The following is a 21,863-nucleotide window of genomic DNA, read 5'->3' as shown; positions in this document are numbered from 1 at the left end:
ACTGTGCGATTCTCTCCCACTCGATCCGGCGTTAAGCCATCTTTCTCGCTACACTGAGCTTGGATACCTATAGTGTATACTCCGTAGTGTATACAGTGTTGTTTACTACAGTACACATAACCTGTGTTTTACTTGAAAACAAATTATTTTTTCGTAATATTTTATTTTATAATTATGACATATTTAGTTCCTTTCACAATCTGTTCTTTTCTGCATATTACTTTTACAAAATAATGTCGATGTTTCACATCTGCCAGGCGTCGTGGGACGGCTCACATTTTTATTCTTTAGTAGATTTATTTAATTAGTAGAGCTGGCGGTTGCGGCGCATTGTTCGGTAAGTGAGTGTTTGATTGTCCTAGTAGGTAGATTATATTTGTCGGTGCGGCGCCAGGGATGGCTAAGCGGTAGTAGTAGTAAAATAAAATAAATTATAATTCATCTTTAACGTAGAAATCAGACAGGGATTAATAATTGGGTCTCGATAACATTCTTGTAGTATTCCGCTGATTTCCTCGGAGCGCGTGTTCGCTCTGGACTCGAAAAGTCCACTTCATACAGGCCAAACTTTATCCTGCAATAAAATTATTATCTACATAATATATAAAAATGAATTGCTGTTCGTTAGTCTCGCTAAAACTCGAGAACGGCTGGACCGATTTGGCTAATTTTGGTCTTAAATGATTTGTGGAAGTTCAGAGAAGGTTTAAAAGGTAGATAAATGTGAAAATGCTCGGAATTTATTAAAAATGACAATTTTGTTTTCCCTTTGTTGTGTCCCCCGTCGGAAGGATTCCTTTTGTTTATTTTAAATTTATTTTATACAAAAGTTTAGGTCTTTTATTTATCGATTGAGGCACTACGAAGTCTGCCGGGTCAGCTAAAGGACAAATAAAGAGATTTAGGTATACAGTTATACGATAACGGTATCTAAGCACTGAGTTTCTCGCCGGATCTTCTCAGTGGGTCGCGTTTCCGATCCGGTGGTAGATTCTGCGAAGCACTGCCCTTACTAGGGTTAGTGTTAGCAACGACGTCAGGCTTGAGCCCCGTGAGCTCACTTATTAATTCGGTGAATCTAGAATAACCCCTCGAGGTTACTGGAATAGGTAGGAAAAAAAATCTAAGTATAGCAGCCACATAGTCAGTTGTAGTTACGCTATACCTTTAAGAGTTTAAATAAAACTAGAGGTCCCGCAGTAGTCGAAATTCGACTATAATTAATTGGAATTGTAAGTTTGTACACTACTATGATTGTATTTTATACTTCTATAATCGCAAATTTCGCCAAGGCTACACTATAAAAAATATTAACAAAGACAAACAATATTTAATCTATTCTCAATTTGACTACAGACGTCAAGAAGAAAAGTTTGACAATAAATAGTATGCATGCGTGTGTGCGTCAAATACATGGTATGTAGTGTGTGTAATGTTTTCTTTATTGCTTTAATGTATCTTTTATGCATTATTTTAAAAAAATATTAGCATTGTGCACTTCTTCTCTATATTCTCTATAAGGGTGGAAAATTTCATACTCCACCGACCGCGCAATTTTCGTAAAAATGTTAAAACATAAGAACTCCGGTAAAAGAGTTAATCTAAACAACCTTGGCATAGCTAAAACACGTAATAATTCAACTTAAAGAGCCCACAGACGTCCAGTACTGAACGTACTATAAGATCCTACTCCACTCCTATAAGATTCCCCTTTGATCGTGTTGTTAGTACTGCATCGTGGCAAAACTAGACAGAATGGTGTCATTATTTTTTATTAGACGAAGTCAACCGACGTTTACTTTGTTGTCAGTTTTTGATGAAATAAAAATAGCGTTGTGACAAAGTGAATGATTGAAAAAACTCCTGAATGAATGAAATTGCCTCGATTGTCCAATGAATAGTTAATGTGCCGATATTGGGTACGGGGTTCGAATTTTACTCGTGCTTTTTTTTTTTATTGCCCTTGTAGGCAGACGAGCATACGGCCCACCTGATGGTGAGTGGTTAACGTCGCCCATGGACTTCAGCAATGCAGGGGCAGAGCCAAGCCGCTGCCTACCGTTTAATACTCTCCACAAGCCTCGTTTGAAGAAGGACATGTCATAGCGCTCGGGAAACTTGTACAGGGAGTCTTTGTAGATACCCACGAGTTTTCGACGATTATGTTCCCTTTAGTATCTACCTATACTGATTACAGAGTGTTTTACTCATTAAGGAAAACATTGCGAGGAAACTTGTAAGACTGTCAAGTCACTGTAAGACTTGTATTTTCAATACATCGTGTAGTTGAAACTACAGATGTACTAGCGACCCGCCCTCGCTTCGCTTCGGAAACTGTAATTTATTATTGATTTTCCTACTATTTAATGGATGTTATTATACATATAAACCTTCCTCTTCAATCACTCTATCTATTAAGAAAAACCGCATCGAAATCCGTTGCGTAGTTTTAAAGATTTAAGCATACATAGTGACAGACAGATATAGGGACAGAGAAAGCGACTTTGTTTTATACTATGTAGTGATAAAACATAACAATTATAGGTAAATAGGTAATGAAAATAAAAAACTGATTGTAGTTGCATACTACTAGTAACTTATATCAGAGCTCTTTAATACAATCTTATTGTAAAATAGAAATAAAACTTCAGAGGTGTCAAGGGACACCCGGATGGAACGAAGTTCCTTTCGATTAATTAGTGAAGGAATTGTAATTTTTGAAGTGAAAACTTCTTTAGAATCGTTGTGATTTCAAACCGGATGCAACGGAAAAAACGACAGGTAAGAGACACAAATACAAAAATGTGTAGGATGAAACCAGCAAAGAATGAGACAGAAATATACATACTATTTAATACAGCGCCATCTGTGAGATTTTTTAATACTAACGTGTGTATGAAAGCTCTTGTAGTGAATTTTAATTTAGGATTATACGTGAAATTAAAATATCAATTCACAGAGGGCGCTACCTTACAATTATTTACTAATGACAAAATTTTACATATACTTAAGACGTTTAGGATAATTGTATTTTAATTTTGGAAGGTTTCACTTCTACCACGTGTGAATAGCACATATTTTTTTTTTTATTTTAAGTTTTAATAATAAATTACGGCATTATGAAGAAGAAAAATACAATACAATGAACTAAATTACTATTGTTGAAACGCTATCTCGAGAAACTGTACTCATTACGCGGACCAATCGGATACGAGCAATGTCACGCGATAAGCGCCTACACGTTGATTGGTCAGAATGACGGATCTAAAAAGTGTCGTGACAACTTTTCGTAAGAATTTTTTCCGTCTAGCCCCCTTTCACAACGCGCGATAAGGAACTTCGTTCCAATATGATTTTATAGTTTGAAATGATTAACTGTTCACACTCATTGTCCATTCATCAAGAACAAGAACTGAACTGATCACTATCTTATACCTTTAAACGAGCAATTCTTGTATATTAATATATATTATATGTTTATACCTAATCTGAATCTCGGAAACGGCACCAACGATTTTCATAAAATTTAGTATACAGGGGATTTGGCGGGCGATAAATCGATCTAGCTACGATTTATTTTCAGAAAATGTTGTTTTATTTGTGTTTTCAATAATCAACTCTTCCCGACATCTATTGGCGAATAATAATACTATTTTTCTTAATTGAGGGCAACTAACCGCTTTAAAGACACAACAAGATGGCGTTATCAATCGGTCATCATCTAGTTACTTTAAATATAGCAACATTATTTTACAAAGTGACATTAGCCACTGTCAGTTGGCTTCGTCTAATTAAAAATACGACTATACTGTGGACTTAAAATCCTCGCTAATACCACTTAAGTTGCTAGCTGTACGGCTTTAAACAAAAAAAATAAGTAGCCACTAAACCAAAGATTCCTGAAATAACCAAAGCTTATTTGCCAAAATTTACAAGATTATTTAAACCACCACTTACGTATAGCCATCTGACCACTCGAAATTGTCCATTAAGGACCAAACTGTGTAACAAGTAACGTTGACTCCATCCTTCATGGCTAACAGAACCTGCTCCAAATGATCCTTCAAGTAACTGATCCTGTCAAAATCTTCCAGACCAGTATCGGCGGTCGCGTATCCGTTTTCCATTATATATATATCCTGATCACCGTAGTTATGTCTGATCCAGTTCAGGACTTTACGAAGGCCTGGTGGATGGGCCTGAAATTTTAAAGTTACGAATTGCGAATACTGTGTACCATATGAAGACAATTGTTTTTTTTTAAAGGAATTTTATGACCTGGTAACTAAGACCTTTAATTCATGTCTTATTTTAATTTATATTCTTATTTTTATGAAAAATGTGGAGTGAAATCAAATGAAATGAAGATGATTAATTTGAGACATTAATCAAGCGGGATGAAATGAAATGAAATGAGATGATGTGGGATGAAATGTAATCTCAGTAAAATGGTGGTCAGTTACTGAGATTTTTTCAGTGGATTCTTTAGAGAATCCTGAGAAATTACGTCCAGCGGCTTTGTTTCATTTTCTCACATTTGTGCACTTTCACAGATACTAAACATTTAATAAACCACCGTTATTACATATTTAAACCCGTAGAAACAATAAATAGACAAAATAAAACAAATCACACAACTTCACTCTTCGCGTTCCCGCCAAAAAGTCGTTGACAATTGAGGGCGTTGTCTTAAAGCTAGTCTTGTGTATTGGTTGAAAGCAACAGAGCTGATGTCACATGGAGACAGACAAGATCATCGGAGCACTCTCGACGTCGGCCATTCGCATCAGCAAACTGGCTCCTATTTATTACTTTACCACGGAGTTGTTAAACAACTGGCGTATGGTTCAAGCCTCAGTGGCATCAAGTATGGGATTTAGACAAATATAGCAGTAAAAATCAACACATCACTATCACACTATCCCTGTATTGTAATTATTTCCCTGCTCTCATGAGCGTGAAAGCACTCTTCCGTATGAATATTCTAGAAAGTGTTACTACAGAAGGAGTATTCTTGTTAGAGATAAAATTTCAAAAGAGACTAGACGTTCCACTGTAGACGTGGCGCTAAATATTGATTGTTAAGCTACGTAAGAACAAATGTATTTTACTGAAAACCACTTCGTAGCTCCATTCGTCCAAGTGGGTGGACTCTCCAAAATGGCACCCAATATCGGTACTCCCACAGGCCACAACGGTATATGTTCGTTAACCAGAGGCTTCCTTATTGACTTTGAAATGTAGTAATTCATTCCGAAGAAGTCGTAAGTACCTAGAAAGTAGATAATTTGATTGGTTAAAAACATAAAATCTCGGGAGTACAGTAATAAAATAATTAGAACCATAAATCTTACCTTTTATAAATTCGATTTCTTCTTTAGTAAACTCAGGGAGAAGAGAGTAAGGGTATCCCAACATTTTGCTTCTTTCGTTCACTATTTTTATAACAGACTGTGGCCAGTTACCGGTTTTCGAGAAAATCGGATGCGTATATATTCCATTCTGAAAAATATTCACAATGTTTTATTTCTGTTCGTTGGGCGTATTATGAGCACTTTTGCATTTTTAATTGCATAGACGGGCTTATGAGCTCACGGCCGACCTGGTCTTGAGTGATTACAGTCGGAGCTCTTCGTTGTAGCGGAAGACAGGGTAGAGGTTAGATTTTTTGTCTACGTATTGCCAGTAGCCTCGGGGGGCATGTTAGCTTCACCAGACTTAAAGGCCAAGGGGCTCAGGCTTGGATAACATATGCCCTAGCAAGTGCCGGTAGGCAGCGGCTTGTCCCAGCTTTGGCTTTGCCCCTGGCATTGCTGAAGTCTATGGGCGAAGGTAACCACTCACCATCAGGTGGGACGTATGCTCGTCTGCCTACACGGGCAATATAAAAAAAGAACCAGAGTTGCGGTATCTAAGTGTTCTTCTTCATCACATAATCCGACAAACTTAGAAGTGCTTTAGGCAACACAGCTCAGGCTACGTAGTTTCTTTTCACACCTTAGCTTACAAAATGTAGATAAATTAACAAAAAAATCGACTATAGTCGGTTGTTGAACAGTGAACAAACCAGGAACATTGAACTACCACCGGTGGGCCAAAAGATCCACTTCAAGTATGTAACGTAGCTGAAGTATCAGTACCAGCTGTACCGCTTTTGCGAATATATCTCCCAACTGCAAACCTATTGCTATAAAGTCTTGAAGGCACAGCTAAGAAGATAGTGAATTTATTAAAGAGGAAATCAGAAACCTTATAGCAGAGGGCGTGATTGAAGAGAGTAAATAAACGTGGAGGGCCCAAGTACTAATTACAAAAAGCGAAACCCATAGAAAACGCCTTGTAATTGATTACTCTCAGACAATTAATCATTACACAGAACTCAACGCGTACCCTTTACCAAACATTGAGGACTTAGTTTCGAAAGTGGCAAAGAATACATTTTTCAGCCTAATAGACCTGAAAAACACGTACTATCAAGTACCTATACTACCCGAAGAAAGGAAATTTATCGCTTTTGAAGCGCTGGAAAATTTGTACCAGTTCAGGCGTGTTCTTTTTGGAGTAACAAATGGTGTTTCGAGCTTCCCAAGAACAATTGGTTGTAGATTGGATTATAAGAAAAGAGAAGAAGCTTCAAAACACATATGCGTATCTTGATGATACAACTATTTCTGGCCGTACTCTTGAAGAACACGATCATAACTTGGAAAGTTTTATGAATGCCGCAAAGAAATACGGTTTAATGCTAAGTATACAAAAATGCCAATTTTCTCAAAAGTCACTTAATATTCTAGGCTATAATATTCAAAATCACATTGTCGATGCACGGACATCGACGATCGCGCGGCGCGGGCGCCAGGAGGAGGACAGCGGCGCGGGGTAGCGGATTTACACCAGCTTCGTCATTTCGTGCAGCAACGCCACCCGCGACACTAACTTGTTTTACTATTTTATAAATTTACTAAATATTAATACAGTCCACTCTTTTATTTTGAAACACCGGTCTACCCCAGAGCAGTCGTAACAACATAATTAAACTTGACAGTGAGCGACTCAAGTCACTGATTAATTTACCTCCACCAAGCGATTTATCGACCTTAAGAAGGACACTCGGCATGTTCGCACATTATTCTAAGTGGATTCCAAATTTTTTTGAACGGATCCACTCACTTGCTAATACGACGATTTTTCCCCTCACAAGCGAGCAAATTAAATGTTTCGAAGGCCTGAAAAATAATATCGCAAAGTCTTCTATACATGCAATTGATGTAAATATACCTTTTACAGTCGAAACTGACGCTCCCGATCATTGCATTGCAGCAGTACTTACGTAAAGTACAGTAGACATTTTATGGTGTCTTTTCACAAATAAGGATTTTACTGGTAACGAAATTGTGGCTCACTGTTGAAATACAGGCGGCTCAGTATATATTTCTCTGGCTTTCTGTAACCTGAATATGAGAAACTGTATAAAATTGCCTAAACTATGACACCAAAACGAAATTCTTAACTTTAATTCCTAACAAGATATATGACTTAGAAAAAGGTTGGTTCACTATTCAACAACGCACCCTACTTACACACAACTGGTTCGCCAAGTCAGCAAGGTCACGATCGTTGTCCGTAGTTGGTTCATACCATATCAAAACGTTCGTCAAGGAAACTTTACCTGAAATTATAATTAAAAATATGGGACAGAATTACAAGAGAATCCAAACCCAAACTAGGATTCCCTGATACTTTTCCACGTTTCAATAAATATATAAATAGGTATTGCGCACTAGAAAGGGCAGGCATTTATTTGGTTAAAAAATTAATTCTCAAAATTAGGGGCATGTAAATTAAATTGTAACTGGCTCTAAGTGTAAATCAATCGACTATTTCGAAGTTAAGATTTCATGAAATATTCGATTTTCAGTCGACATCATCAAGAAAAAAAACGAAATGATAAAGAACCCATCAGTGGAGCCTAAAAATTAGATCTGACGTTATGGTTCTGCCACTAATAATTGGAGTTTATAAAACCGTAATAAGTAGAAAAACAACTCTTTAAGAGAAAAAATGTTAGGCAAAGATAAAACCACCAAAAGTATAATACCATTTTCTCCTTTCAAAGATTGATTCAAAGATTGTCCACGGTCCCTTTTCAACAAGAATTCAGCTTAGTTTTTTTATTACATAAACGGGTAGACCCAATTCACGCCTCATCTGGTTTAAAGCGGTCCATAGGCATCACGACGTGAATGTACATACAGGATGATGTTACAAGCCCACCCCACATGTGGAATTAGAATACGCTGGACAACTCGAAGGCACGCAATTTGAGGGTTTCATTTTATCATTTAGTTTCTTGCAAAATTAGCAAAGAATTTAAAACATGCGGTCACTACACGTCTTACCTATTAGGCTATCAATGCAACCCTCGGAGAAAACCCCGTGGAGTTGTGTACAAGAAACACGAGAGGCTTGTTATACCTAATTACTATAATATGAACTTAATTACTTACCGCGATACTTCGGTCTGAACTCCTCATCATAAATCCTCCAAGCTGTGGCATGAGCTAACAAAACATTCTTGGCACACAAATATTTTCCTGATTCAACGGATTCGATTCCAGGGGCCATTTTACTATCGCTGTACGACACCTCACAAATTAGTAGGGGCTCATTAATAGTTATCCAGGTCTTCACTCGGTCTCCATAAAGAGAAAATACCACCCTTGCGTAGTTGGCGAACCAATCGATTATTAAAGGGTTTGCCCAGCCGCCTGTCCGAAATAAAAGTTAATATTTAGTGTACGCATTTTCGGCTTTGTTCCGAAGAGTTCGTGTGAATCGACCTGCCCGTTCTTCGTCTAAAAATAAGCATAACGGAACGCATTACTGGTGGTACTTATCAGTGCAGACTCGTAAGACATCCCACCACCAGAAAACTGATTATTTTTTGGGGGTAAAAACTGTTGGAAAGTCTTTCACAGAACGGTTGTAACACGGTAAGGAGGCAGTCCAATTGTTGGTTGGAATTCGGTTATATAAAACTTATTTTGTAACTGTCATACGATTCAGGTTTTTTGTCAAACATCTTCAATTTCGTGATAGCCAGACACAACTTAACCAGCACACAGCGTCAAATTCATCGAATGCTACTAAAGTTCTTAAAACGCCATTATTATTACCCAGTACCTTCGTACCACTTCGTACATCTTCAGCCCTGTTTTGACTACAATCACACACAGAAACCTTGCTAAATCACCTCAGTTGTTTTTTGGTCTTTCGTGGGTAAATCCCTTTTCTCCACAGATAAGGCAACTAGATCATACCTCATCATATATTATAGACCCTCCACGTGTGGCAGAATTATTATGAAATGATTTTAATATGACAGACAGCGCTTACCCAGATCCTGTAATCTTTGAGGCAAATCCAATTGAAACAGAGTCACCGATGGCTCTATACCCTCTTCCAGGAGAGCATCGATCAACTGATTGTAATAATTCCTCCCGTCGTCGCTGATTTTGTTTGAAAAAGCAGTCGGTAGTAGACGAGGCCACGAGATCGAAAATCTGCGACAAGCGTAATTATGCGTACCTATTTTATTTGATAGCACAATGCAGCGCTTTCGTATTTCAGTTTCAAATTACTCGTGGACGGGTTTTAAGTTACTAAGTCTGCAAAGCCAGGTGGTGGCACATCGTAAGCGTCGACTGAAATTCTTTTTTTTTTAATTATTCAGACACTACAAAACGCTTCCATGTAGAACGCCTCGTTGTACAGGGAAGCGTTGGTGGTACAAGACCGCGCGGGAGGCCACCAATGCGGTGGACCGACCAAATGAAAACTGCAGTGGGAGGTCCCCTAAATGAGTGCAGTAGAATGGCCTCGAGCAGGGAGAGATGGCGCGACATCGTGAGACGCATCAAGTCTGCCCCTCCCAACACTACATGACGATCACGACCACTCTGTCAAGAGTGACACGACTGAGAAGAAGAAGACACTACAAAAATAATCAGCGACTGTCGTCCGGCCGTGTTCACGAAAACCGTGAAGTTTGCATGAGGTCAAAATCTCAGTCTGGTATTTTTTTATCGCTTGGGTGGGTGGACGAACGCCCTACCTAGTGTTGAGTGGTAATCAAAGCCCATAGACATGAACAACGTTAATGCCACCACGCGCCTTGAAACATCAGTTCTAAGTCTTACAGTTGTCCCGCCCTTCAGACCGAAACGCATTACTGCTTCACGGCAGCCATAAGTAGGCTGGTGGTAACTACCCTTATGGACTCAGAAGACGCCGTAGCGTCAGGAAAACCATAAATTCCTCATTTGCCAGCGTAAGTCAAAAAAAACCAACCATACCTATAGAAGTGTAAGTTCAACTCCTTTGCAATTCGTACATCATCCTTCCACCTGTTGTAGGAGTCGCAGGCGACATCACCATTGGCTCCAGAGTCCACGTAATCTTTATGTTCATGTGTAAGCCTATCCCATACGCTCTCGGCTTTATCTGAAGAAAAACAAAACCCAAAACCTTATCTGATACGATAGCAAAAGAAAAATTGAAAGCGGAATCATGTGAGGGTAATTGTGGGTGTGATTTTTTTTTAATTGCTTAGATGGGTGGACGAGCTCACAGCCCACCTGGTGTTATAAGTGGTTACTGGAGCCCATAGACATCTACCACGTAAATGCACCACTCACCTTGTACGTATTTCATTATAAAAATTGGTACCCGCCTGTGAGATTCGAACACCGGTGCATTGCTCAACACGAATACACCGGACGTCTTATCTTTTAGCCACGACGACTTTTAAATGTAATGTGCGTCATCTGACTTATCTCAGTGACGTCATCGATAACAAGACAAATCTACGCACCACTCACGTTCCAGGAGCCTTCGATCTGATAAGCAGCGGTTGCAGCCCCGAATCTGAAGCCAGGTGGAAATTTCATTTCGCCCCAAGCCGCCTTCGTCAGCAAGCTGCATCATATGATGATGGTTAGAGAATCGTAGCGTATACGTTAGTAAGTTGCTTGTGAAGAACTTCGGACTAGGTCATAATGGACAGAAAAATCTATATCTGAGAAGAGATGATGATTTTTAATTAATACCAGTCGAGGATTCACAGCCCATCTGATTCAGACGTTGTCCTTCATCACTTCGATATACCGACCAGACTCCTCTATTCTGATTTATTTAATTCAAACAAAAACTTTCAAATAAATTATACTAAAAATTTATATACCACAAAACAACCGTTGCTGGTACCGTCATTGTGATAAATAGCATTTTTGAACAATGTTGTCTTCTGTTACAAAGTAATAAACGCAGCACTAATATTAACGAGTGGCTTCATTGTAATTCAGAACGTATTTATTTTTCAACTAGCGACCCGCCCTCGCTTCGCTTCGGAAACATTAAAACACACATGAAACCAAAAAAACAAAATTAAAAAAAATTTAAAAAAAGTAGCCTATGTTCATCAGGGACAATGTCGGCTTCTAATGGAAAAAGAATTTTTCAAATCGGTCCAGTAGTTTCGGAGCCTATTCAAAACAAACAAACAAACAAATCTTTCCTCTTTATAATATTATTATATTAGTATAGATAGTATAGATTTGTAATTAAATTATTTTATACCAATCGTTAGAGCTGTCTTGTTTAGCGTCGCTAGTTCCATTGCTGTTTAATCTGTTTCCTGCTAAAAGATTTCTTTATTGCTTATATGGGTGAAGGAGCTAACGGTCCACCTGGTGTTAAGTGGTTACTGGAGCTTATAGACATTTACAACGTAAAACCGCCACCCACCTCGAAACATGAGTTTTAAGTTTTCAGTTTTTACATTAGAACGGCTGCCCCACCATTCAAATGCATTACTACTTCACGGCAGAAATAGTCAGGGTGGTGGTACCTACCCGTGCGGACCCACAAGACGTCTTACCCCCAGTTATTGGCTATATCACGCTATTGTCTTAGGAAAAAAGAATCTTTTTTATTATTAGATAGTCGAATATACTATATTTACATACTCAATTTCGTAATATCATATTATGTAGACAGCTGTTTCGCTGCCACAAGCAAATGTTTTTTTAAATATTAAACCACAAGATTTAAATCACGCTTTAATAGTAATCACGAAACGGATAAAAGAGAGGTTATTTGCTTAAGCTGAAATAGCCTCTCAAGGCTATCAGCATAGGTAGTATTAAATATATATATATATATATTTGCTAAATGGCTGTGCATTCGGTCCCAGGACAGCAGGACCCGATCTCTTCTCGTCAATGTGACAAAGGTAACTTATTGATTCAGGGGATGGATGAATCTAACATTTCTTAGTATAGCCATCCTGAATGACAGGAGGCTGAAAGTCAACGTGGCGAAGACTCAGGCGATATCCGTGGACAGCAATCTATTCCCGCCCCCGCCAAGATCGCTCGGCAAAACTATCGACGGCTGCCCCGCCTTTCAAACCGAAATGCATTCCTGCTTCACAGCAGAAATAAGTAAGGTGGTGATACCTACCCGCGCGGACTCACAAAAGGTCCTACCACCAGTAATTACGTAAATTATAATTTTGCGGGTTTGATTTTTATTACACGACTAGCGACCCGCCCTTGCTTCGCTTCGGAAACATTAAAACACACATGAAACCAAAAAAATATAATAAAAAAAATTTAAAAAAAGTAGCCTATGTTCATCAGGGACAATGTCGGCTTCTAATGGAAAAAGAATTTTTCAAATCGGTCCAGTAGTTTCGGAGCCTATTCGAAACAAACAAACAAACAAATCTTTCCTCTTTATAATATTAGTATAGATGTTATTCCTTCCCCGTGGAAGTCAATCGTGAACATTTGTTGAGAACGTATTTGATTAGAAAAATTCCACTGTAGTAATTGTTTTAACACACGGTGAAAATTGAGGATTCAATCTCATAAGCTTCTTCAATATGTACGCGAGCAAGTAAAAATAATTACGAAATAAACAAAAGGAAAGAAATGCCGCAATAAGACTTTTGAAGTGTAACTTTTTTACAATCGTTGTGATTTCAAACTCGATGAAACGAAAAAATAAGTCCATAGAGACACAAACACATAAATGTATAGGATTTAGTCGGCGAGAGAATGAGATAGAACACATTAGACGTCCTCAGTGTCCAGGCGGCTGGCCGATCCTTCGGCTGGTCGTAGGACCGTCGAGGCGATTCGCCCAGTCCTTGTGGACTGGGCGAATCGTGACAGAGGACGCCTCACTTTCCGGCTCACGCAGGTGCTCACTGGGCATGGTTGCTTCGGTGAGTTCCTGCACCGGATCAGAGCCGAGCCGACGGCAGAGTGCCACCATTGTGGTTGCGACTTGGACACGGCAGAGCACACGCTCGTTGCCTGCCCCGCATGGGAGGGGTGGCGCCGTGTCCTCGTCGCAAAAATAGGAAACGACTTGTCGTTGCCGAGTGTTGTGGCATCGATGCTCGGCGACGACGAGTCGTGGAAGGCGATGCTCGACTTCTGCGAGTGCACCATCTCGCAGAAGGAGGCGGCGGGGCGCGTGAGAGACGCGCAAGCCCGCCGCCGTCGAGCGGGGGCCAGGGAGGCGGATATCGCCCAAGCCCTGGCCCTCTAAGTGTTTCGGGTCCCCTTTACACGTCGGTCTGGGGACCGGCAAAGGGGGCCTAAGAAGACGACGTGCAAGCTGCTCTGCACGCGTTTTACGCAAGAGCATCCGGGTGATGGAAGGCCGGCTATCTTCGACCCACGCTGGTTTTGATCCAGCGGGGTATTCCGTAGGATAACCCATTCTAACCGGCGCCATCTAGGCGGGCTCCGGATAGCCTGCCGACCGAGAGGGCTGGTGGTCGTGGCGCCGACGACCACCGGTCCGGCGTCCCGAGGGGGATGGTGATGGGAGAGATGTGCTCCGCACTAAACGCTTCACTTTCCCCCCTTTGCCTTTTCATGGGTTCTGTCTCATGCGAGGTTCGGACGCGGGTTGTTGAGCGACAGGAGGTTTTAGTCAGTTCGACTCCGACATGCCCCGCCCTTCATCCCCAGGGGAGGGCGGAAGTCCGGCGATTTCCTCCTGACCAAAAAAAAAAAAAAAAGACGTCCTCAGTGTAGTGTTTTTTTTAATACAGCGCCATCTATGAGATTTTTTAATACTAACGTGTGTATGAAACCTCTTGTATGTAGTGAATTTTAATTTAGGATATACGTGAAGTTAAAATATTAATTCACAGAGGGCGCTACCTCATACTATCTATATAATAATGAATTTCTGTTCGTTAGTCTCGCTAAAACTCGAGAACGGCTGGACCGATTTGGCTAATTTTGGTCTTGAATTATTCGTGGAAGTCCAGAGAAGGTTTTAAATGAGAATAAATATGAAAATGTTCGGAATTAAATAAAAATAATAATTTAGTTTTTAATTTGATGTGTCCCCCGTTATAATTATTTACTAATGACAAAATTTTACATATACTTAGACAATTACGATAATTGAATTTTAATTTTTGAAAGTTTCACATCTACCACCTGTGAATTGCACACATGTGTATTTTTTTTTTAGATTAATAAATCAACATAGACTGCAAAAGGAAACTTAAATAAAAATGTACAGACAGCTTAATGAGTTTGCATTAAAAGTGCAATAAAAAAAGCTCAAAATCACTTATGAAATATTAATTAAAGTTTAATTTGAGATACAATGTAAGACCTAAGCGTTAAAATAATTAAAGAAATCCGTTGCACTCTTGTGCAAGATCGCGACGCCAGATTTTAAATCGTCTGGTTTGATTTTAAGTAACTCAGTAATATGACCAGAGACATTCTTACGACAGAGAATTGACGTCAATTAAAATATGCGGGCAAGCTTTTTTAGTATTGCGTATAGTAGAATTATTTTGTCCGTGCAGTTTGGGTCATAAAAAATCGGAGCGGTGAAGCGAGTATTTCGCTCTCTTCCACTCCCGAGCCTTATAGACGGGTATAGGGATGCGCATTATTGTTATCGATAAGCGTTATCGATAGTGTATTTAGTTTTGTCATTTTGTGGGTTAGTGATAAAAATGAAAGAAAAAATCACTAATCGAACACTTACACCACATATCGACGCAGCAAGTTAACGAGAACGGCAGAAATTAACACTTTGTAACTTTACGGGATTTATTCTTATTTCAGTGAAAATTCTTAACACATTGTTTATAACAACACGTGCAAATATTATTTTGAATAAATTCTGCCTTTTTGATACAAAACAAAGGAGTAGCCATTGTGTCACTAAAGAAATTCAGAGAACGAATGCATAAAAACACATTACTCTTCGACATAATGTACTATAATTTGCAGGTAAGTACAAATGACTCTTAACATAACAATGTCTCACCACCCTTCGTATACCACCCCGCCGCCGTTCGATGACTCATTTGTTTTTATCGATAATGGCGTTGCGCCCGCGCAACATGCTCACCGCCCTAACCGGGCTTTGTTTTATGACCCAAACTACACAGACAAAATAATTTTACTATAGTAATTATTGGTTGGTGTAATTTTTTTCTAACTATTCACTAGTAACCTAAGAGCTTCCAGCTTTACGCGGACGGGTAGGTGAGCTCACGGGCTCAACCTGAGAGAATTTGCTAATACCAGCCCTAGCAAGAGCAGTGCTTCGCAGAATCTACCACCGGATCGGAATCGCGACCCACTGAGAAAATCCGACGAGAAACTGGTGAAAAAGTCGGTTGTGTGTATGGACTACTGTGCTTAGTGCGAGTTAGTCCGCCGGATCTTCTCAGTGGGTCGCGTTTCCGATTCGGCCAGTGCCGGATTAACCATGTAGCAAGAGTAGCAATTGCTACGGGCCCCGCGCGAACGTGGGCCCCGCATATTTAAACCCACTCATCTATGCCCGAGCTTAATTTTTTGAGTGACTTATTAAGAAAAAGTTGTTTATTTAAACGTGTAGAATTTCAATCAGCCTGATAATCAGCTCTAAAAAAAGTCTTACGTATGCAAGCGATCATCAGTTTTCAATTGTTAGTTTCTAATTAAAATTATTCTATATAGCCAGAAAATCTCATCTCTGGCTTTTTGTTCTTGTCAGAGCCTAACAGCGCCTATAGTAATTTACTAAATACCCACAAAATTGTAACCTATAAATGGCAAATAAACGTATAGACTATTGATTTGTTTTTTTACCACTTTATACTTAAGAACCCATAGTAGATCAAGGGCTCTTTGAAATAATTTGCTACGGGCCCCGCGCTTGCTTAATCCGGCACTGGATCCGGCGATAGATTCTGCGAAGCGCTGCTCTTGCTAGGGTCAGTGCTAGCAACACTCCGGTTTGAGCCCCGTGAGCTCACCTACACACGTTAGGGCGAAGCTGAAATAGCCTCTCAAGGCTATCAGCATAGGTAGGGAAAAAAATGTGCGAGTTTTGTAACGTTCTCGACAGCGAGCCAGTTTACTCAAATTTGTATGCAATTGGAACAGTATATAGTGGCAAACGTACTCGGTGTTATTTTGTGAGTGCGAGTTCATACGAAGGTTGTGGTCTCGTAATCGAGAAATGTTACCTCTCCGCTCCTATTTAGTTTATTTACTAACGATAATAACCTTTGCATTAGACGCCTTCAGCTCTAACACTAGAAGCAGGCTAAGGGACACCGGTGACCGTACTCGTCAAACTCGACAAAGAGGTCGGCTTGCAACCTAACCCATGCATCAGCCCGCTCGAGATTTTTTCAGTGGACTTTTTCGAAGATCTCGAGAAGCTACGTCCAGCTGTTTTGTTTAATTTCACAAAAAAAATTGATACCCGCCGGCGGGATTGATACGAATGCACCAGACGCCTTAACCTTTAGGCCACGATGCGTATCCGCCCCCAATAGGGAATCCTATTCCCTGTGCTATGGCTACTAGAGACTGATAAATGTCTACATATATACACTTAAAGATGATAATCATCCAGACAAAGAGCAAAAAAATCTGTTCATCACAAAAAGTTTGCCAAAAGCGGTAATTGAATCCACGAACTTCAGCGCAACACCCAGGAGCAATAACTATTGCAACACTGAGTCCGTCAGAGCGTTCCTATTTTAGTGCTCTGTGGCATTGTTATCACCAAAGACGTACAATGATAGTGAAAAAATACACAAAAAATATCACAAGCTTCCTTTAATAAGTCATTAAGTTTTGTAAATACCTTTGTTATGCATTCTTTTATAAAACGTACTAACAAATCAAATAGATATTGGACTCTTTTCATTTTTACAAAATCCAACAAACGTGCTCTTAGTGCGAGTTTGGTAAAATAAATCAAATTAATCGAACAACTGCGCAAATCGAATTTACGTTCTACTCGGTGAAAAATGAAGAATAATAATTGAGGCCTATAAAATCAAAGGCAGCTAAACGCCTTAATGTCGTAAAATAGATTAACAATGGCGCTATTGTTTAGTTAGTTGAACACGCTTTAGTGTTTTCATGTTATAACAAATGCAGCTACTAGGCTGCACTAAAAGTATCGGGAATGGAATATTTCCACTGTTCCAGTCATATTAAAATCTTTTTAATTGAAAACTCCTTGGTTTTAAAAATCGAATACCATTTATTTATTCAAAAAAAGATTCTCGGTCTTGTCACGAGGTTTTGTCAAACTTGTTTAGTCGTTGAGAAAATGGAATTGACTCGAGAAAATTCAAGAGCGATGATTTATTATGACTTTCGAAGTGGTTTAACACAAAAACAGTGTGTTGACCGGATGATTTCTGCATTTGGTGATGAAGCCCCATCCAAAACCACAATTTATCGCTGGTTTGCTGTGTTTCAACGTGGACGTGTCAAGCTCAGTGATGATCCCCGTCAAGGTCGTCCACAAACTGCAGTCACCCAAGAAAACGTTGATGCTGTGCGTAAGCTGATTGAGGAAGATCGACATGTGACATACCGCGAAATTCAGGCAACTTTAGACATTGGCATGAGTCAAATACAAATAAACTTGCATGAACAATTAGGTGTAAAAAAGTTGTTTTCCCGATGGATACCGCATTCGCTCTGTGAAGAGCAAAAAGCGGCTCGCGTTACTTGGTGCGTCAGAACTCTCGAAAGATTCCATGCAGGATCCTCAAATGCTGTATACAACATTGTATCATATTTGGGTGTTCGAAAATGAGTTAAAGCCAACAAAAATTGTTCGTTCACGGAGTGTTGCAAAAAAAATGGTGGCCACGTTTGTCTCCAAAACCGGCCATGTTACGACTATTCCTCTTGAGGGACAAAGAACGGTTAATGCAGAATGATATGCTAGCATTTGTTTGCCACAGGTCGTTTCTGAACTCCGTAAAGAGAACTGCAACCGCCGCATCATCCTCCATCACAACAATACGAGTTCTCACACCGCGCACAGAACAAAAGAGTTTTTAGAGCAAGAAAACAGGATTATTAGACCATCCGCCGTACAGCCCCGACCTAAGCCCTAATGATTTCTACACTTTCCCTAAAATAAAGAATAAATTGCGTGGACAGAGATTTTTATCACCTGAAGAAGCTGTGGACGCCTACAAAACGGCCATATTGTAGACCCCAACTTCCGAATGGAATGGTTGCTTCAATGATTGGTTCCATCGTATGGAAAAATGTGTCGAATTTCGCGGAGAATACTTCGAAAAGCAATAAATACATTTTTAAATAGTAATGTTGTGTCACTTCGTTAATTCCCGAAATTTTCAGCCCTCGTACTGGTGGTAGGACCTCTTGTGAGTCCGCAGGGGGTAGGCACCACTGCCCTGCCTATTTCTGCCGTAAAGCAGTAATGCGTTTCGGTTTAAAGGGTGGGGCAGCCGTTGTAACTATAGTGAGACCTTAGAACTTATATCTCAAGGTGGGTGGCGCATTTACGTTGCACATGTCTATTGGCTCCAGTAACCACTTAACACCAGGTGGGCTGTGAGCTCGTCCACCCATCTAAGCAATAAAAAAAAACCTCTAACAAATTCAGTTCAAAAATTTCATTTTTACTCTGTATTAAGTACTAATAAACGAAGTTTTATCATTTAAAACTCAGATTATTAGTAATATTCTCATTCTTTATAAATCTGGTTTAAAATAAAGAATATCGTAGCTATCCGAACAGTTATTTCAGCTTCTCAAACCGGGAGTGTTGCTAACACTGGCCCTAGCAAGAGCAGTACTTCGATGGATCGGGAGGATCCGTAATGAGGTGTTTAGGGCCGATTTTTGTAGTTTACCTGAATATTTGACAGACTTGGATTTAGCTGCCTTTGATTTTATAGGCCTCAATTGTGAGTGTGAGTCATTGATATATAAAAACCCAAGATACACAGTTTCATACAAAAGTAGCACTCGAACTGTCCCGAAACACTCACAGAATTGGTGAGTATCTACGTAGTTATAGTTAACTGTTTTTATTTATTGCCTTGATGTGTGGACGAGCTCACAGCCCACCTGGTGTTTATGGTTACTGGAATCCATAGTCATCTACAACGTAAATGCGCCACACACCTTGAGATATAAGTTCTAAGGTTCAGTATAGTTACAGCGGCTGCCCTACCCTTCAAACCGAAACGCATTCCACCTTCCAGTCCTACCACCAGTAATTACGCAAATTATAATTTTGCGGGTTTGATTTTTATTACACGATGTTATTCCTTCACCGACGACGTCAATCGTGAACATTTGTTAAGTACGTATTTCATTAGAAAAATTGGTACTCGCCTGCGGGATTCGAACACCGGTGCATCGCTCAACACGAATGCACCGGACGTCTTATCCTTTAGGCCACGACTACTTCGTACAAACATATCTTTTGCAAATTCAACTTTACGCGCATTGTTTAAAGTTGTTATTACGAAGCAGTGTACAATGACCAATCAAATTTTACGACCGAAGTTAGGCGGCAGGACAGGACATGGAGTGGAGACGATAGGCTGAGCCTTTGCTCGCCCACCTGTCCTGGTGAAACTGGAAAGGCCTCCGGGCCACCAGTAATCCTCCAATCATAAAAAAAAGGAGTGGAGACGAATATTTGTATATTTTTTTTATTATAAGACATTGAGTTAGTATTTTAAGAGTTAGTTAAAATGTGTTCTATACCCATAATCATACTTTTATCTGAGCGTAAATATGTTTTTGGGACATGTGTACAGCAATCTTTAAATCTTTTCTCTAAAACTTTTAATGCATTCATAAGTGAAATGGTTTTTTTTACAAGTCTAGATTTTTTCTTTCTTAAGTTGTTAATGACTTTCTCCTTGCTAATTAGCCTACTGCGGCATTTTTTTTTATTGCCCTTGTAGGCAGACGAGCATACGGACCACCTGATGGTGAGTGGTTACCGTAGACCATGGACTGCATCAATGCCAGGGGCAGAGCCAAGCCGCTGCCTACAGCAAAAGTTTGTGGAGTTCACTTTTTTGTGAACTTTTCGAGGTGTATCCAAAATTGAGCCGTAGTAGTAGAAGTAGAGAAGAGTACTCAGAGAAGTAGTAGGAGATTTGAATTCCTTGTTATTTTCTAAATAAAACATTGAACCTGTAACGACAGACTTCAGTGTCACCGCCATCATCTGGTATATATTTGTTGACTGACGATTGATGTCCATTCTCCGCATCGTATCGGGTTACGAGGAAAACTCAAATATAAACGTTAGAAATAAAACATGCAAATAAAACAACTCGTCTCGTTCAATAGTCACCCGTAATTTATACCCGATACTTAAATTACTTACAAAAATCGAAATCAACCTTCTTAAAATAAAAAAAAGTGTCATAAAAGACTAGGCAGTCATGAAGACTGCCGACAGAAGTGAATTTTTTTAGTTTTTAACAATGTGACGTGTTGGGCCAGAGCGACACTTCTGTCATTAGCATGCGGTATGACGCGAAGCGATAAGTTTTCCCTTAAGTCATCGATATAATAATATCATATTTACGAACTTTAAAAATAGCGTCGTATGGACGACCTCTTTTTCTTCTGGAATTCGATTAAGAACTATATTATTAGTATAATATATTTTCTATCGTATGAATAGTTATTCAAAACTAAATATAAAACAATTCAAAGTGCATAAACTTATTAATTAAACTTTAAACACAATAAAAAAAAAAACGACTCCATTGAATAAGAGCAGGATCGTTTGGATTATGCGACTAAAATAAAAGGCGTTGTAATAGTAGTTCTTACACGAAAAAAACGGCCATTGAGATTTGCCGTATTATACTTGAACCTTTGAGTGAAGTTTTTAGACAAATTAAATCAAAATCACTTAATGCTCCCTATATTTAGGCATAAAAAAACAAATATAAATTAAAAAACTCTTTTGCTTACCGAATACACGATATCCCATCGTATAGTCGATAACTTCGCCGAGCAATCTTGGCGGGGCCGGGAGAAGATTGCTGCCCACGGATATCGCCTGAGTCTTCGCCACGTTGACTTTCAGCCTCCTGTCATTCAGGATGGCTATACTAAGAAATGTTGGATTCATTCATCCCCTGAATCAATAAGTTACCTTTGTGACATTGACGAGAAGAGATCGGGTTCTGCTGTTCTGGGACCGACTGCACAGCCATTTAGTAAATAACCTTTCTCTTATCTGTTTTGTGAAAAATCTATAGAATGTCTTATTACTGAAGCACTATATTAAGATAATTCTTGTTGTTTATTATTAAAAAAAACATTGACAACAGACAGACTGAGACAGCAAAACAGCTGTCTACATATTATAATACAACGAAATTGAGTATGTAAATATAGTGTCTTCGTCGATCTAATAATAAAAAAGGATTCTCTTTTCCCAAGACAATTGGGTAATGTAGGTAATTATTGATGGTAAGACGTCTTGTGGCT

The 21,863-nt window shown here is 39.3% G+C and overlaps 1 protein-coding gene across 2 annotated transcripts; it reads right to left on the bottom strand.

Annotated features, from left to right (window-relative positions):
• LOC114248393 (myrosinase 1) lies at positions 1 to 21,678 on the bottom strand. Of its 2 annotated transcripts, none has more exons than XM_089735641.1 (10): positions 21,526 to 21,678; positions 10,874 to 10,977; positions 10,356 to 10,503; positions 9,397 to 9,563; positions 8,508 to 8,768; positions 7,581 to 7,669; positions 5,355 to 5,502; positions 5,112 to 5,272; positions 3,958 to 4,199; positions 1 to 574 (listed from the first exon to the last, which is right to left on the bottom strand). In XM_089735641.1, exons 1-10 carry the CDS (start codon positions 21,534 to 21,536, stop codon positions 457 to 459), a joined length of 1,449 nt encoding a protein of 482 aa, XP_089591767.1. In that variant the 5' UTR covers positions 21,537 to 21,678; the 3' UTR covers positions 1 to 456. The 2 variants fall into 2 exon arrangements, with proteins under 2 accessions (XP_089591767.1, XP_089591766.1); XM_089735640.1 differs by lacking the exon at positions 21,526 to 21,678 and adding an exon at positions 11,243 to 11,271.
• Between the last annotated feature and the right edge of the window lie 185 nt (positions 21,679 to 21,863).

The sequence above is a fragment of the Bombyx mandarina genome, chromosome 20 (assembly GCF_030267445.1).
Source record: "Bombyx mandarina strain Sakado chromosome 20, ASM3026744v2".
In the NCBI taxonomy this organism is placed as follows: Eukaryota; Metazoa; Arthropoda; class Insecta; order Lepidoptera; family Bombycidae; genus Bombyx; species Bombyx mandarina.
This window is presented reverse-complemented; position numbering and strand designations above follow the sequence as displayed.

What these genes read in the sequence shown, in the direction of transcription:
- LOC114248393 (XM_089735640.1), bottom strand. Translation starts at nt 11,271, where the DNA reads ATGACGGTACCAGCAACGGTTGTTTTGTG. An exon ending in AGGCTCCTGGAACGTGAGTG is followed by an intron (nt 10,504 to 10,873) that starts GTGCGTAGATTT and finishes GTTTTTCTTCAG; the next exon opens with ATAAAGCCGAGAGCGTATGG. An exon ending in ACTTGGCGAACCAGTTGTGT is followed by an intron (nt 5,503 to 7,580) that starts GTAAGTAGGGTG and finishes AATATTTTTCAG; the next exon opens with AATGGAATATATACGCATCC.